The 13,431-nt window shown below is 41.0% G+C and overlaps 2 protein-coding genes across 4 annotated transcripts; both read right to left on the bottom strand.

The window, feature by feature from the left end:
* Positions 1–230: 230 nt before the first annotated feature.
* Positions 231–5,181, bottom strand: wu:fe05a04 (zinc finger protein 689). 2 transcript variants are annotated; one of them, XM_041942919.1, is made up of 4 exons: positions 4,952–5,181; positions 4,238–4,866; positions 3,015–3,976; positions 231–1,987 (listed from the first exon to the last, which is right to left on the bottom strand). In XM_041942919.1, exons 2-4 carry the CDS (start codon positions 4,815–4,817, stop codon positions 1,217–1,219), a joined length of 2,313 nt encoding a protein of 770 aa, XP_041798853.1. In that variant the 5' UTR covers positions 4,818–4,866; positions 4,952–5,181; the 3' UTR covers positions 231–1,216. The 2 variants fall into 2 exon arrangements, with proteins under 2 accessions (XP_041798853.1, XP_041798852.1); XM_041942918.1 differs by having other exon boundaries at positions 4,238–4,826.
* A 3,397-nt stretch (positions 5,182–8,578) lies between these two features.
* Positions 8,579–13,208, bottom strand: znf576.2 (zinc finger protein 576, tandem duplicate 2). 2 transcript variants are annotated; one of them, XM_041942963.1, is made up of 5 exons: positions 13,161–13,208; positions 11,814–12,002; positions 11,595–11,710; positions 10,503–10,646; positions 8,579–10,390 (listed from the first exon to the last, which is right to left on the bottom strand). In XM_041942963.1, exons 2-5 carry the CDS (start codon positions 11,956–11,958, stop codon positions 9,545–9,547), a joined length of 1,251 nt encoding a protein of 416 aa, XP_041798897.1. In that variant the 5' UTR covers positions 11,959–12,002; positions 13,161–13,208; the 3' UTR covers positions 8,579–9,544. The 2 variants fall into 2 exon arrangements, with proteins under 2 accessions (XP_041798897.1, XP_041798896.1); XM_041942962.1 differs by lacking the exon at positions 13,161–13,208 and adding an exon at positions 12,748–12,818.
* Between the last annotated feature and the right edge of the window lie 223 nt (positions 13,209–13,431).

Here is a 13,431-nt window from a genome sequence, read left to right as displayed (position 1 = left end):
ATATTTTGATCTAGTTTTCAGTAAAGTAACTGACTGTTTTCCTAATATGAACTATATCCCTACACATGCATGGTGCATTGAAGTACTATTTAAATGGAGTTACTTTTACTTCATACAGTCACTCTCAACAGAGAAGGACCTTAACAGTAAGGTCTTTCACATCCACACACACACAAACACACAAGGCAATCAATTACAAATAAAATAAATTGATGTCAACAGATATAAGCTGTATCAAGAACAAATGTTTATTTGAATTTAAAGATTCAGCAAATGTAAATCACAATGTGACAGAATGTCAAATTATTGATCAGTACCATGATGTAACTGCATTACTGCATTATGTACAAAAAGTCAAGTCATTATAACCAAAATGCACATATTTTAAGTTTTCCCTCAATACCAGGAAATCCAGTGTTTTTTTCAACTTAATAACATATTAATAACCCTACAAATTCTGTTTCCCCACACAAAAACCAGTGCATAAATGTAGAAATCTGGAACAGGTTTTAAAGATGTGACAAATCCTGCACAATATTGCATAGGCATCATGACTATTGCAGTACCACTTTGCTCCGGTGGCCCAAGCCACGAGCTCCAACCCAAATACAAGTAAGACAAATGTCATAAGCAGCAAGAGCTTGGAATGTTTGGCCCGCCAGATGTGTCTAGCAGGGGAAAGAAACTTATAATTAAAAATGTATAATAGAAATCACTGTTTGTGCTGTTTTATTTCTGTCAGGTACAATGCTCTTTAAACATGTAGGATCCCTGATTATAAATTATTTTCATCATGTGAGCATGGCAGCCAGAATTAAGCCAATCAATTAAAGGGGGATCCCAAGACCATTTTGCAACTTAATACAATAGCTATTTGTATTTGACCTGTGGCCCATCAGGATGTTTCAGTTTTGGTAGTAAGTAGAAAAGTAGAAAAAATGCTTTGTCTTATACTATGGGTATGATGATAGATGTAATGATTGGACAGAAATATTACATACGACACAGAATAGTATATCATTCTGGCTGTGGAATAACACCTCCATATTTGGTTTACATCTTTACATGTACAGCAAAACAGAAGGTGTGTGCTTTGCAGGATTTAGACACATCCTTCATTGGGAATGTGACCACGGATGGAATATTATTATCTTTTTTTATTTTGCCCTCATTGAAAATGTCACGTTCACTTCTCTGTATCGTCATGAGCAGAGCTTCAAACGTCAACGTCCATCTTGATGTCTTTGCTGGATGAATCAAAATCAAGACCAGGAGAGTGAGGCTCATTCTTGATGTCTATCATTCCAGAGGATGGTGTATTAACATTAAGAGGGGAGAGATCCATGGGATCCATTTTACACCTCTTCACTTCAGCATATGTATCTGTCTCTCCAGGGTTTGGTTTAACAATCGCTTTGCTGTCACCGTTTTTAAATTCTTGTCTTTCGGTGCTATCAGCCTCTCCTGAGATTTCAAATTCTTCGGGCTCACTTTTAATAGGAACAGGAAGAACGTCGTGCTGAGCAGACTTAGATGAGTCACGCTTCAGAGACAAATCCAGAGGCGTCACACATTCTGGATCCTGTTTAATCCTGGTAACCAAATCCAGGGGGGTATTTAGCAGCGCTGCATGAGCAGCATTCATTCCAAGGTGTTGAGACTGGACCTGCGTAGCAGGACCCAGTAGTGTTGGAGAGACCACAGATGGGAGGGTCAGGTTGTTGCTTTGAGTTGGACTGATGGGAAGAAACAAGACAAGATTAGCACCTACAGGTGGCTCTTTGTCGAGGGTTAGCTTCCATGATCCATCTGGTGGACCAGAGCCATCAGACACACCCACTGTCACAGGTTCTGGACTACTGGAATCATTCACTGGTGTGGGTGGAGCAGTGTCTGTCTTTGTTGGTTCTGATGAGTCAGGTTTTGCATTGAGCTTTTTCATCTCGGAGGAAGATCTCTTTGAGGCCTGCCGTTTTTTGGGAGCACTCTAAAATGAGAAACACAACAAAAACAATCCACTCAATGAGTTGTACAAAACACAAGTGTAATATGTCAGCAGAATAAAGGTGGAGAGACCTATAACTTAACCTTGAGGTAGGTTTCAGTCACAGTTAAACTTCAAACATCATGGCACAGTGTATTTTCTAACAGAAGCCGTTTTGTGATCTTTGTTGAGTTTGGTAGTTCTGGTAGTTTAACTCCATCTAAAGCCTCCTCCACTCAAAAATGTGTTTTGTATCCTGTTGTTATGCTTGGCTGTTTGACTGTCTCTGTGCAGAGTGATGTGCAGGATGACAGTAAAAAGGCTTTTTTCACATTCACCTACTGGGGGGAAACAATCTTCTGTGCTCACCTTAACCCAGAGGTCAGATGGTCAGCGAACAATGAGTATGAATTCAGACATTTATCAGATCAAAACGTTGCAGTCCAGAAGCGAACTCTCAAATTCTGGGTACAGCTCTCATCTTCAATATTGGATGACAATCATTTAACGCATAACAAATTCAGCTGCGGACATGCACAGCGAATGATTACCTAACTCAAGCAATTTTCATTTCTCTAGAATTTTATTTTCATATGAACTGAATGATTCAAAGTTGATTTTTATCATGCTGAACTGAAACCAACAGCTGCCCGGAAGGCAGGACATCGCTTTAAAAATGTGTTGTTTAAAGAGTATCTTAACACCTTGAAAATCTTGTTTTCTTGCTAAACTCCAGTAGTTTAACTTGTCACCTTGCTGCAGAGATGCACAGCTGTACTCCAGCCAACAGTGATACTGCTGTGGTTACAGGTACAACGAAGCGCGCTTCTGATCACACCTCACCACACCCTTCATGCTGCGTGTTGTCGCAGGCGAAAAGGATTTGACACCAGACTGGGAAGTGAAATACTGCTTCTCAGTCTGGCATTAAGTGACTCTTTAAGAAAATGGCTGCCAGTAGTGTATTCATATTCAGCGGGCAGACGAAAATATTGCTTCTTTAAAAGTTAGACGCATGCCCCACACTCACCGCAGGCTGGGGTGTTTGTCCACAGGTCTTAAGGTGGCTGTCATAGTTCTGCTGGTGGGGAAAGCCCAGTCCACAGCTCTGACAAAGGCAGGGCGAATTGCCGGCATGACCGCCCATGTGGGACATTAACAGCAAGGCCGAGCGGAACCCCTTTCCACACTCAGCACATTTCAGCACCCGCTGGTGAGCCCCGAAATGTTTCTTCAGCTCCTCCACAGTGTCAAATCTCTGTCCACACTCCAAACATCTGATCTCGCCCCCTTTGGGCTCCTGGTTTCCCCAGCAGCCTGTGTCCTTTTTGTGCTGCTGGAAGTCGTCCTGACTGAGAAACTCTCTCAGACACGCCACGCAGTGAATGCGCTCGGGTTCACACTTGTGTTTGCGGTACAGCTTTGCCAGGCGGAAGTGGCAACGGCATCGTATACAGGTGTAAGGCAACAAACCGAGATGGGAGAAGCTGTGTTTCAGGAGAGCATTCTTCTTAGTAAAGGTCTTTGTGCAGTCTGTGCATTTAAAGTTGCAATAGCACATCCTCTTGCGGTGGCGCGCGAGGGATCTCGGAGAAGAGAAACTGCGGCCACATGCTTCACACACAACATTCAGCATGCATTTGTGTGACTGCACGTGATGCTCACACGCCTGCAGAGACGTAAACACACGTTTGCACAGGTCACACTCGTAAAACTCTTTCTCAAAATGAGTTCTTGACAAGTGGTGGTCCAGATCTTCCTGTGACGGGAAGTCCATCAGGCAGACACGGCACAGGAGACGAGCCGCTTTGCTCTGGGCGTGCGTGCGCAGGTGGACTCGGTAGCTTTTAATCTGGCAGAAGCGCTTTCCACATTCGGCACAGCAGTATGGGCGTGCTCCGGTGTGCAGATTCATGTGGTCCTGGAGCTTGAATTTGGAGGGTAGCTGGAGATCACAGACACTGCAGCGGTAGTCGCCTGAATTACTCGACTCTGGGAAAGAGAGGGAAATTAAACCACCGGAGGAAAGTTAGATCATGACTGAAGATGTACACTCAGCAGGATGGAGGAAAACTGAAAGAATCAACCTTTTAATAAGAAAATGCTGTCCATAAAGGAAAACATATTAATACTTATCAATTAAAAAAAAATACTGTCTGTGTCAGACAGATTGTATAACAATCTGTCTGACACAGACACAGACTAACCCTACACTACTGCATGCTTATGACAGGTGAAGTGAATGAGTCATACCCTCTTCTTCCTCATCCACGTCATCCTCCTCCTCATCGATCTCTTCTTCCTCGAACATCTCTGACACCTCGCTGTCATCGGAGTCATCCTCCACACCCTGCTGCACCTCTGTTGAATCCTCTGGTGCAGCGCCTCCATCACCAACATCTTTCTTTGTACTGTCATCCCATTCAATTACAAGCGGCCGAGGGTCAGCTGGATTGTTCCCTGCGGGCCCTGACGGTTCAACAAGTGCTGTGCCTTTGTAAGCTTGCTCATATCGAAGACTTTGCGCAGGATTTAAGGGTTTACAACGAGGTATTGTCTCTGACAGAAGTGACGTAGAAACTACTGTGGTTTGTTCAACATTTGAGGTCTGCTTTGCTGTATCTGCATGCTTAGCATCGGCGGACTGCTGGCCTCGGAGCAGCAGCCTTCGCTTGCCTGTGGTTGGAAGTGAAGTGACAGGGTTACTGGGTGGGAATAAGTCGTCAGATGTAGAGCCACAGGGTGCTTCTCTAACAGGGGTCCCCCGCGGGTGCAGGATGTCCGTAAATCCCAACTCTGTTAGCTGGACATCAATGGTGTATTCAATGGACATGACTGCTGGCTGAGGAGGCAGCAGAGAGGAGCAGGTGTTCAATGAGCATCTGATGTTGAAATTAACATGAACAAATGTATGATTATTAATAAACTAGACTGATAGTACTGTCACAGATATCTGTTTTGCCTTACCTGTGGAGCTACTACATCTGCGGCTTTTGTTCTTGGTCTTCGCTGTCTTCTTTCTTTTGTTTTTATTGAACGTGGCGAACAACTTTTCCATGGAAATTCATTTCTGAAACACCTTCATGTTCATGGAACTGATGATGGCAAAGCGTGACTTCACAACAATTAGACAGCAAGCTTTAACTTCGCTGTTTGCTTTTTTATGCCAAAACGAATGAGAAGCGTAATTTGTACGAGAATTTAAAAAAAAAACAGATTCACCTCTGCAACGTGAAAGTAGAGCGAACAATTAGCCGTTAAGCTAGCTACAAACTAACAAAGCTCGAAAATAAAGGGAGTTGTTGTTCTTCTTCTTCGTCTTTTCTTCCTCGTCGTCTTCTTCTTCGCCTTCTTCTTCGAGCTTTTACGGCAGGCGATGTTGCATTGCTGCCACCCTCAGGTTTTACCCTCCATCTTCAGCCATTTTAATGGGCGATACTACGTATATCATCCCCCTAGAGCCGCCTGTCCAGTCGTCCTCAGAAAGCAAAATATATATGTCCTCCCTTGCACATTGTCCCCACAGTCTAATCTACTTTTAACGTTTGCCTCCACCCGCCCTATTTTCCGTAGCAGTCTCATCATGTCTGTCATGTATACATTTAGTGCATGATGTAAGAATATGCTTAAGTGTCTCAGCCTCATGACACTGACTGCAAAGGCCTGTTGGATTCCCAGCTGCTCAATATGACTTCCTCTTTCCTCTTGACACCTCAACCACTTAATATTCCAACTCTGTTTTGGATTAAATGTCCCATTGTTGAGTCGTTTTTCTCCACACTATGCTTTTCCCCTCCAATTTTGATCATTTACTATTCAACCATTCCTTTGACTGCTTCCTTTGCTAGTTTGTCTGCTCTCTAATTTCCCAGGACACCTGAACGTGCTCGGACCGACAGGAATGTCACATGGCTAACTAAAAATCTGAAAGCCGTCTTGATATTTATGGTCCCTGTAACTGTTGTATTCCATGGCTAAATCGGCATTCTTGTTCCTGTGCTTAATTCTGAGCAATTATAGATCAACACAGTAATAACCAGACAGGTCTACCTGGCCACAATACAGATTAAGGTTAAAACAGGGAAACAAATGAGGCAACACAAGCAGAGGAAGCCCATGTGTGCGCTCGAGCACATCTAGTGTCTTGGAGAGGTATTACATGATCGCCAATCGGAAGCACATGTCAGCAAGTGGACCAGTTTATCAGCAAATAAGCACATTTACACCAGCACCGTATTTTAAAGTTCATTTTCATGTACCAGTGAAGCCTTTCTGCTGGCTTCTTCCTCGTCTGGAACAAAGGAACGTGTACACGGATACACAGCACGAGTCAATTTGTGTCAGCAAAACCTGATGCAGAGATAAGGGAGCATATTTGTGCTCAGTATTCTTGTTAGAAGTGGTCGAGTCTTCGAGGAAAGAAAATAAGCATTTGGAATGCTTGCATTGTTCACCTTCATGGTTCACCTTCATGTGTTGACTTGCAGACCAGAAAATAGCAGTGAGGTGCTGTTTAATCATTTTGTGATGCATTTGTGAAGATGATCTATCATGTCGTGCTTTACAAAAGTAGCACATTTACATGCATAAAAAATGAAAATGCCATAATGTTTTCCTTCATTGTTCCTTGTATACAGTGTGTGGTAGTAGATCACTTTGGATCACTGTTGGGTGTTATTAGTATTTCCATTCTTCTTCTTCTTCTTCTTCTTCTTCTTCTTATTATTATTATTATTATTATTATTATTATTATTTTTATTATTATTATTATTATTAACATTATTACTCATATTCTCTCAACCAAACCAGTCAAGGCAGATTGCCTACCCAGAACTAGAATCTTTGGGTCTAGAGCACACTTTTATATTATATTGCATATATTGTATTGTATCACATATTTTTAAATTAAATTATTAACACTGTGAATGTTCTGTTGTTAGTTGTGCAATATTTGCCAGGAGGGATGGCAGATGTAATCCTGTATGATGGAAAACTTAACAAAATTCATGCCCCTTTTAAATGAAGCTTCAAACAAATGATACTTCAACCTGCAGGCTTAGAATAGGAGGTGCCAGATTTATAGATTTACCAATAGTGGATAACGTCAGTGTTATTTAGTTGTTTTGGTGTGGTTCAACAATGCAAAGATACCTGTTCATGTGTTAAGATCATGAAATAACAACAAAGGTGGTATAACAGCATAAAATGGAAATACAGTAGCAAGACTCTTGTTGTGACAGTCAGGAAGTTTAAACAACTGTACAACACTTCTATCAGCTCCAGACGTCAGCTCCACAGCACAGCCTGCCAAATTAACCAGTTTAACTGATTTAAGTCCATCAACATAGCAAAAACGGACTCCAGTAGGAATGTAAAATCAGAAAACAACATTGTTTGAGAATTGTAAATGGTAATGTTACTGGAATGCAGGTGTGGTCTGATACAAAGCTCCATTCAGAGATATTTTCAAAGATTACTTTGAAAATATATTTGGATGGTAAACATCTTTCATATTCCCCTTCTGACACAAGTTTGTCCTGATGTTTTTGTCTTGACGTTCAGTTGGAAACTTTCCCTCAGTACTCGATCAGACTTTAAACTGACTTTTGTCATCAAACCACTAACTTTGTTTTGAGTGACAGGTGTAAAGCACTTCTCACTTGTTTGTTTTCTTTCTGGAGAAAAATCATCTCATATGTACTGTTACTGTAGACCTGCAGTAATGAGTCAAGTCCAACAGTGAGTAGACAAATCCTGGCAGGAAACCTTTAGTGCAGCACTTCTCACACAATGAAATAACACCAACATGTGCTAAAGTGGTCACCTGTGACTGGTCACATGACCCTCTTAGCAAAAACGTGGCCTATACTGTACTACAAAGTGGATTCCTTTTCCCTGTAATTTATAGTTGATGGAAATGTAGTAATGCCAGAGCCTCAAATGAATTGAACTTTGTTTAAAATTAGATTAAGGCAAAGTACAAAAGTAATAACATTAAATGACACTAAAAGTACCAAAAATAAAAGTTCACATTTTGCAGAATTGCCCATTTCAGATTCCTATATATTATTGGACTATGATTAGTGACAAATTGTGTCCATCACATTAATGTTGCAGCTGGTTACGGTGAAGCTCATTTTAATGGCATTACTGTATATACTTCTTGGAAGATTAATGTTTAACAATGGGTCACAGTGTATTAGTTGATTTATATTTTATACTATTAGAAACTTAAGTTATCAAATAACTGTAGTGGAGTAAAGTACAATATCAGGCAGACATTAAGTAGACGTACCTCACTATTGTAGATGTGCTGAACTATTCCATATGAAACTCCATTAAATTTAAATGTTGCTTACATTTTAGGGCCTAAGTATAAAGAAATAAAATCATAAACTCATATATTTCCCACCATAGAAAATTTGAATAGATACTTCAGTATTTTTTTTAAACTTTTATACTGATATTATCAAACAATTATATACCCTTATGTTCTAAGAATAAAAATCAAGGGTTTGTCTCACACAAAATACAAAACCACATTTCAGGTTCCTGCATTAGAAGTGAGAACAAAGACAAAAAGCAGGGAATTTCTTCTTCAGCAGCCTCCCTTGGGATAGCATGTTTTATTACATTTTTGCAGTGTCCAGACACATTGCAGTGGGGAGAGAAACAATCCAATCAGTGAATAACACATGATATACACAGTTCTTTATGGGACCCTAAGGCATTAAAGAGCCATGAGTTCCATTTAAGAAATGTCTAAGACATGAAACAATATTCTAATAAGTGGGAGAAAAAAAATAAAGGAGTAAATTTTACCGCAGGACATCAGGATTATAGTGGACCATTTCTGCCCACATGCCAAGCACTCCACACTGAGGAGGAGCACTTAGCCCAAATACATTTTTAGCAGAACTTAATTATGTTTTTTAAGATTCTTCTTCAATGAAATTTAAATTAGCAAGGAACATAATCAAAATATTAAGAGTAAAAAATGCAAAAATATGAACCAGAAGCTGTACATTACACATTACTTTTGACAAACTGTCTAAACATTCAAACATAGTATCTCTATCTGGCATCTAATATGTACTTACCCAATCTGTTTAAAAAATAAAAAATAAAAACAAGAGGAGAAAACATTTTTTTTTTTTTTTACCACAAAGTGGGTCGAACAACTCAGAACACAGAGTAATAAATTCACACCACGCGCATTTCAAGCTTAAAAAACTCAAACAAATCATTTAAAAAGTTAATCAAAACAGTTTATGTTTTTACAAATGAACTATGTTTGTGACAAAGGGTGTAATAAATGGATTTAACAACATTTGGTTAGTCAATTTAGGAGAAGTGTCTGTTTGTCCAAAATTTCAACAGCTCATGATCACAACTCAGCTTTAAATCCAAAACTTGCTAAAACGTCATTCTCAAAACCATTCCAGGCTCATCTGAAACCGTCACCTGGAGCGTCAGAGCTCCAATGTTAAAAGAAAAAGGACAATTCCTAACTAAAATCTTCAAAAACCATACACTTTCCACAAGGTCCCCATGTTTCAATTATCTCTTTGCACTTGGGTTGTCAGGCTTCTCCTCCGGGTGGCTTTTCTCGTGAGCTTTCAACGTGCGCTCGCGACCGAAGCTCTTCCCGCAGGTTGGACAGGCAAAGCGGCCGACAGCGTGAGCCCGTGACATGTGGGCGTCCAGCTGCTCTGGACGGGCAAAGCTCTCTTCACATTCTTCGCAGGGATGGGCTTTCCGCGGGGTGTGTTTCTCCTTCTTGTGAGCGCGGAGCTGAATCAGGCCAGGGAATGTAAGGTCACATTCGGGACAGGGGTGCTGACGAGAAGTGGCAGGATCGACTTTAGGTTTCTTCTCCTTTGCTGGAGCTTGACCGTCGTCCTCGGGACTCTTTTTCTCTTCTGTTTCTGATTTAGCTGCTGCTTTAGAAGGACGGCCCCGCTTTGCTCCACCTGCTTTTCCTTTTTCCTCTGCTGGAGGTGCCGCCACTGACTCTGGTGTGCTGCTGGCCTTCACTGCCTCCTCCGGTGCTTCTGCCTCATCCTTCTTTTTCCGCTTTCCTTTTTTCTCAGCAGCTGCCAGGTCTTCAGTTTTGGAAGGCCTTCCACGTTTCTTGACGGATGAAGCACTGCCGTTGCACTGCTGACCTTCAGGGTACTTCTCCTGGTGTGCTACCAGCTCTGATTCTGTTTCAAAGCCCTGACCACACTTCTTACAACGGTGGGTTTTTGTAGGGTCCTCTGGCTGTTCTGCAATCTCTACATCTGGGCGGGGATGTTGGGTCAGGCGATGAGTACGCAGCAGTCCAGCACTCCGGAAGGTTTCATTGCAATCTTTACATACCAACTGTCTCTCTGGACACACCTGTCTTCTATGGGCCGTGAGCTGCGAAGGTGAGAAGTAACAGATTTATTTAGCATGACCTAGAATGTGCTTAATATTTTCATTTTGGAATTCATCGTGTTAGTTTTAATACCGTCAGTGACTCATTACTCACTTCAGAGAATGTTTTAAAGCTCTCTTTGCAGTGGACGCATTTGAAGGGCTTGTCGTCTTTGCTGTGTGTTGGCTGGTGCTGTGTCAGTTCCTCAGATGACAGAAATGTGCGGTCACACACATAGCACGTGAACAGAGTGTTTCCCTGGGCAGACATAAAAAAAGAGGGTTCAAAGTTAAAACAATTTAAGACCAACAACTAACATCTTATAGTTTAGCAGAATGATTTTATCAGTGAAGGATAAGTGATGTGCAGGAGTTTGTCTTGGGTTATTGAGGGTTATCAACAACTAACACAGTAAATATGTCTAAAAATGTACAACCCCGATTCCAAAACAGTTGGGACGCTGTGTAAACGTAAATAAAAACAGAACGCAATCATTTGGAAATGAACTGTGTTTACTGGCAACAGTTTTACAAAGTGTTCCTAACGTCATGTAGTAGTGCTGAACTTCGCTCGTGAACGACTGAGCCTTTCCAGGATGCTCCTTTCATTCCCAATCATGATACTATCACCTGTTACAAATCAACTTGTTTACCTGTGGAATGTTCCAAACGGGTGTTTTTGGAGGATCCCACAACTTTCCCAGACTTTAGTCGCTCCTGTCTCAACTAAAACATTAAATAATTTGTCTTTGTCACCTTTTGTTTTCCCTATTTTTTTACACCACCTCCAAACTTTTTTTGGAATCAGGGTTCCACATACAGTGTGCATCCTCTTAAATACAGTCAAGCAACATCAGACTAAATACATATTTTGTATAATATATATAAGAAAACCCGCTTCATTAAACTATTTGAGCATGTTCACAGAAAATTAGACAGGGGAAAAGAAATAGGCACTTCAACGAAAGAAGGATCATGCAACTCACTGTCAACATGTAGGGCTGAAGACAGATTGTGCTTACGAAAACCTGCCTTAAACAGCAATTAAAAGCATACCTGTATGTGTGTATATATATATATATATATATATATATATATATATATATATATATATATATATATATATAAGAGCAATTTGTCTTGCACACAAATTGTGACTGACAAACCATTTCAAGTGAAATGAATGAACTGACATTGTGAAGCTTACCTGCTGAAGCTGTTGCTTGTACTCTTCCCGGTGGCTCTTCTTCATATGCCTTTCCTTGGCTTTGGCACTGCAGAAGGTGATGAAGCACTGGAAACACTGCAGATTTTCATGCTGGTCTGGAAGGGCAGGGGGAGATTACAGAGGTCATGCAAAAACAGAATTCATCTTTAAATTGCTCTCAGCAAACTGAGTTCAAGTTGTGAGCACTGTAACACTTACAGGGTTGAACAGGGGGTGCAGGAGGTCCGTTCAAAGTGATGGGTTTGTATGGTTCTGTTGGCTTTTCAGGGGGAACTTCCGGAGATGGATCTGGTAATCCCCGTCCCATCACTATCTCCTCTATGTTCAAAATCTCTGAGTCCATCCTGGTATAATGGGTGGTCTCAACAGGCACTCACAACAACCTTTCTGGATTCAATTAAAGAAAAACACAGAAACAAAGACAACACGAAAGTATGGTTTCATATTAGATGGAAATAACAGCAGTTTGGTCATCATCGGGAACATAACGTAACGTTAATCCCATAGACATCGTAAAATACGTTAAGAACCTATTAAATTCAACAGATGACACCATATAAATGACTTCCCCTGCTAGTCAGGCTGAGGTAACGCAAACTGTTCAACATTTTTGCTTACAGAAACCACAACGTACATAGCCTGAGGGTTGTTTCACTGTTAGTCCAGTTTCCCCAGAGGAATCACTCAAGTTTCAGCTCATCTTGGTTAACGTTACGTTCCTGCATTTAAGGCCGCTAGCTAAGCTAACTAGCGCCACGATAGCCTACGAGCATCCGGCCTTCAGTTCTTTTGATTAAAATGCTTTAACGGGTCTAGCTGGTGAACTGGAACGGTTAACAGAATGGGTCACCGATTTGGTTTAATGTCTGTGCACGTAGCTAACGTTAATCATTAAATACCAGTCTGCCGAGCGGGCTATCGCTAGCTAACTTGCTACTGGTTAGCGCTAACAACACTGGCTGCCATTCAAAGAGGATCGAAGACTTTTCATGCCTTTTCACACACCAAGTTTTAACTCATTGTTTAGCGCTTGCATGCATCTGCTACGTATCAATGTGGTGTACGACAATCTCTATACATACAGCAAACGATTTAATTAACAAATGTAAAACTGAGTAGACGTTTTCGTTACCTCTGACCGCTCTTTGAAGGTAGTTTGACTGGGAGAGTTGACCCTAGAGAAGTACAACTGATAGATCGGACACTTCCTGGTGTATGGTTGTGATAGCCGTTGGTACAACTAAGATGGCTGCCGGGGAGTCTTCGACAAAATGCTATTATTCCTAATATTTAGCAAAATACCCAAATCTAAAATAAAGCACAGCCTTGACGTTCCTATCTGATAGAGTACAACACTTTACATCTTAGTGAGTGCAGGAAAAAAACACAAATCTCTAATGGAAACGACACAAACGACTTAAAAAGTCTACAGTTTAACGGTACTATAATAAAAGATTCTGGTTCAAAATGTGACCACACCTGTTAATATACCGTAATAACCAATAAAATAAGCGAAAACACACACACACAACAGGACAACCATACCTTTATGAACGTGGATTTGAACTCGGCTCCTTTTCTATTCAGTTTGAATCTATGGTTGATCTCCGTCACGTGACCCAAACAACTTCGTCAAACTACTTGAATTTCATTCCCTGTACTGTAATTGTTATATTTACCTCCAACCCCACACTGTTCCACACACCCCATTATATTTGATCACCCTTGTATTTCATATTTAGCCACGCACAAGCTTGCCTGAAAGCTCTGTAGACCATTTCTAACTTAAATGGACTCCACGCTACTTCTGTGTAAA

Source organism: Chelmon rostratus, chromosome 8, assembly GCF_017976325.1.
Source record: "Chelmon rostratus isolate fCheRos1 chromosome 8, fCheRos1.pri, whole genome shotgun sequence".
Classification (NCBI taxonomy): domain Eukaryota; kingdom Metazoa; phylum Chordata; class Actinopteri; order Chaetodontiformes; family Chaetodontidae; genus Chelmon; species Chelmon rostratus.
The sequence above is the reverse complement of the archived record's forward strand: the minus strand, read 5'-3'. Positions and strand labels throughout refer to the sequence as shown.